This window comes from Gekko japonicus, unplaced genomic scaffold (assembly GCF_001447785.1).
Source record: "Gekko japonicus isolate JY-2015 unplaced genomic scaffold, Gekko_japonicus_V1.1 scaffold2374, whole genome shotgun sequence".
Classification (NCBI taxonomy): Eukaryota; Metazoa; Chordata; class Lepidosauria; order Squamata; family Gekkonidae; genus Gekko; species Gekko japonicus.
Window position 1 is genome coordinate 41076 of NW_015168116.1, and position 2853 is coordinate 43928.

Here is a 2853-nt window from a genome sequence, read left to right on the forward strand (position 1 = left end):
GGGAGGGCACTTAGTAATGACTCTGCTTAATTCCTGGCTCCCGGGCCTAGCAGAAAGCAGCAGCAGCACCGGAAGCCGGAAGGTTCTCAGTCCAAAGCCTCCGTATGACCCCTCTGGAAGGCCGGAGCCACTGCTGGGCAAAGCAGCGGGAGGGAGGGAGGGAGGGAGGTGGAGGCGGAGGGAGACACCCCCCCTTCCCTCTCCTTTGCAAGGGGTTGAAAGGGGCAGAGGCCAAGACACCCCCTCTGCCCCTCCCTGCAGGCCTCACGCCCTCCCCCAAGGGGCAGGCTGGGGAGCAGAAAGGGCCCCCCGGAGGAAAAGCTTCGGTGTTGCCCGCCCCCCCCATGCTTCTGCTTACAGGCTGAGGGGAAACGCCCCATAGGTCAAGGGGCACAGAACCAGGGGTCTTGTTGTAGAAAAAGAGCTGCCGGAGCTCATTAGCATAACTCATTAGCATAACTTATTTGCATATGCCATGCCCCCTGACATCACCGGAAGTGACAGAAGGCCACACCCCCTGACATCACCGGAAGTGTGTCAGAAGGCCCGGCTACTTACCCTCCTGCTTCATCCTCATTCCCAAACGGAATGAGGATCGAAGCAGAGGGCGGGGTAAAGAAGGGGGCGGGGCTTCACCACATGACCGCCCCGCCCCCTAGAGGTTCTCTTCCGGAGCTCCGTACCTGAGAGCTCCCCCCCGACTAGAGCCCTGCACAGAACTAAACAGTGCCCAGTGGCTGCGAGAAGGGAGGGACTCACCGGTTACACTGAAGAAGATCAGTTAACTGGATATTTAAACAACTATGGAATGCATTCATACGGAAACTGCCATCGTTACAGTATCAAAGAACACAGCTAGCACTTTCATATTTAATATGGTATTGTTTTAATTGACGTGTTTGTAAGTGTTTTATGAAACCTTGAGTGTTATCATGGATCTTATCTTGTGGCTTCGGCCGGGTGGGGCGGGGGCGGGGGGTATAAGCGGGAAAATAAACAAATAAATAAATAGATCCCTCCCCGTGCAGAATCCAAGAGTTGGTTTTTATCTCCGTGGAGCTCTGGGCAGCATCCCGAATTCTCACCTCCCTCATTTTACTCTCACAACAACCTTGCGAAGTAGGCTAGGCTGAGAAAGGAAGAGCGAGCAGCTGGCCAAAGGCCATCAAGAGGCACTCATCACACCTGCAAGGGGCTTTGTCTCGGCACCTCCCTAGCCCCGCACTCTGACCACGGCACAGCACTGCCTGCCCAAGGGTCTCTGGATGGGGTCCAAGGCAGCGTGGCTGGCGTCAGGCCCCCTAGTGCAGAGGGGCCAAACTCATTTGTTACGAGGGCCAGATCTAACAGGAATGTCACTTTGTGCCAAAAAGTGTAATGCCTGGTACCGGAGAGATAAACTTACTAAAGGACACAGACAAACTGAATTAACAGTATTATTTCTTACCCAAAATACAAACATGCTTTAAACACTGACACTCTTAACAGTATTTCCCTGAAGTATCTCCCTGATGCCCACCCTCCCACTTCCTCCACCACCCATGACTCATTAGCCCGGGGGCCGCATATACGGGGACACGATGCCTCGGAGGCTTCGTCATTTGTCAGTCCAGGTAAATGACCAGTTGCTCACGGGCTGGATAAGAGCCCCTGAATGGGCCGGTTTGACACCCCATCCTAGCGTGGGGGGGGGGGTGAGAAGGGGCTCCCTTGCCAAAGACCACGAGAGGCAGGAGCAGGTGGGGAGGTTCCGATTTAAAAACCAAGCACCACCGAGAAGCACCTTGGGACCAGGCACAACAGGAAGAACTTGTGAGCTTATTCAAGTTTTACATAGACACAGCCACAGACGGTACGATTTGTACCCTGCAGTCTTTCAGTTCTACTCTTTATGGGGGGTTTTCTGTAAAACTCTGTGTGTGTGTGTGTGTGTGTGTGTGTCCACAAGGCCCCCCCTTCCTCAGTGGAGGGCCAGCAATAGGTCACAGAGGCCAAGGCCTTCCCCTGATGTTGGACAAGATGGGCCACAGGTCACACAGATCAGATGGGGATTATTATAATATCAGCTGTTCCATTTCCAGTCTTTTCTTCCTCTTCCATTGGGGCAGCACACCGGGCTGACACTTGCACTGAGCTATCCGCTGTCACCCCACGGGCTGGGCTCTTCCCTCTCAGCCGCGGCGAGTCCAGACCTCCATCTACTGGGTCACCATTATCTACTACATGTTTGTTCAGTTTCTCAAAGAATCCCAGAAGGTTGGTGAGGGAGGACTTCCCTTTGCAGAAGCCATGCTGATTTCCCCTCCACAGGCTTTGTCCCTCCATGTGCCTAACCAGTCTGTCCTTAACAACATTTCTACTAATTTCCTGGTTCCCCTCCGAGCCCCTTCCTAAAAGCCTGTGTCACATGATGTGCTACTCCTCTCCAGTCTCCTGGTGCAGCGGCTGGCCGTATGCCGTCAGGACAACCAGCACTAAAACAAAGCAAAGAACAGGCCAGTCGAGGCAGGCGTGTTTGGAAGGGCTTCGGGTGTGACGCAACACGAGAAGTGCCTAGGAAAGTCTCTCACAAGCTGGTCCCGCTGGATTGTTGGGAGGGAGGGAGGGGAGGGGAGAGGAGGAAGGTCTCCTGGGGCTGGGCTGAGTTCAGAGGAGAGAGTCCGCTGATCCTGTGGGGCGCTCGCCTGAATGGGGATTTCTTCCAGGAACTATGCATCATCACAGGCCTTGGCTGCGATCCTAAAGCACCACCCGCCCACAAAAGGAGGAGGAGCAGCAGCAGCAGCCGCCGCCGCCCCGCTGGCATCAACAACACGTCGAAACAAAACAAAACAGAGCTGGGCGGCGGCGGCG

At 54.8% G+C, this 2853-nt stretch overlaps 1 protein-coding gene across 1 annotated transcript in view; it reads left to right on the forward strand.

The window, feature by feature from the left end:
• The window catches only part of SERPINE1 (serpin peptidase inhibitor, clade E (nexin, plasminogen activator inhibitor type 1), member 1), an 18588-nt gene that overhangs the window by 8365 nt on the left and 7370 nt on the right, over nucleotides 1-2853 (forward strand). The window contains exon 3 of the mRNA XM_015414859.1: nucleotides 2176-2256. Within this exon, the coding sequence (XP_015270345.1) occupies nucleotides 2176-2256 (81 nt within the window). The remainder of the gene's footprint in view (nucleotides 1-2175; nucleotides 2257-2853) is intronic.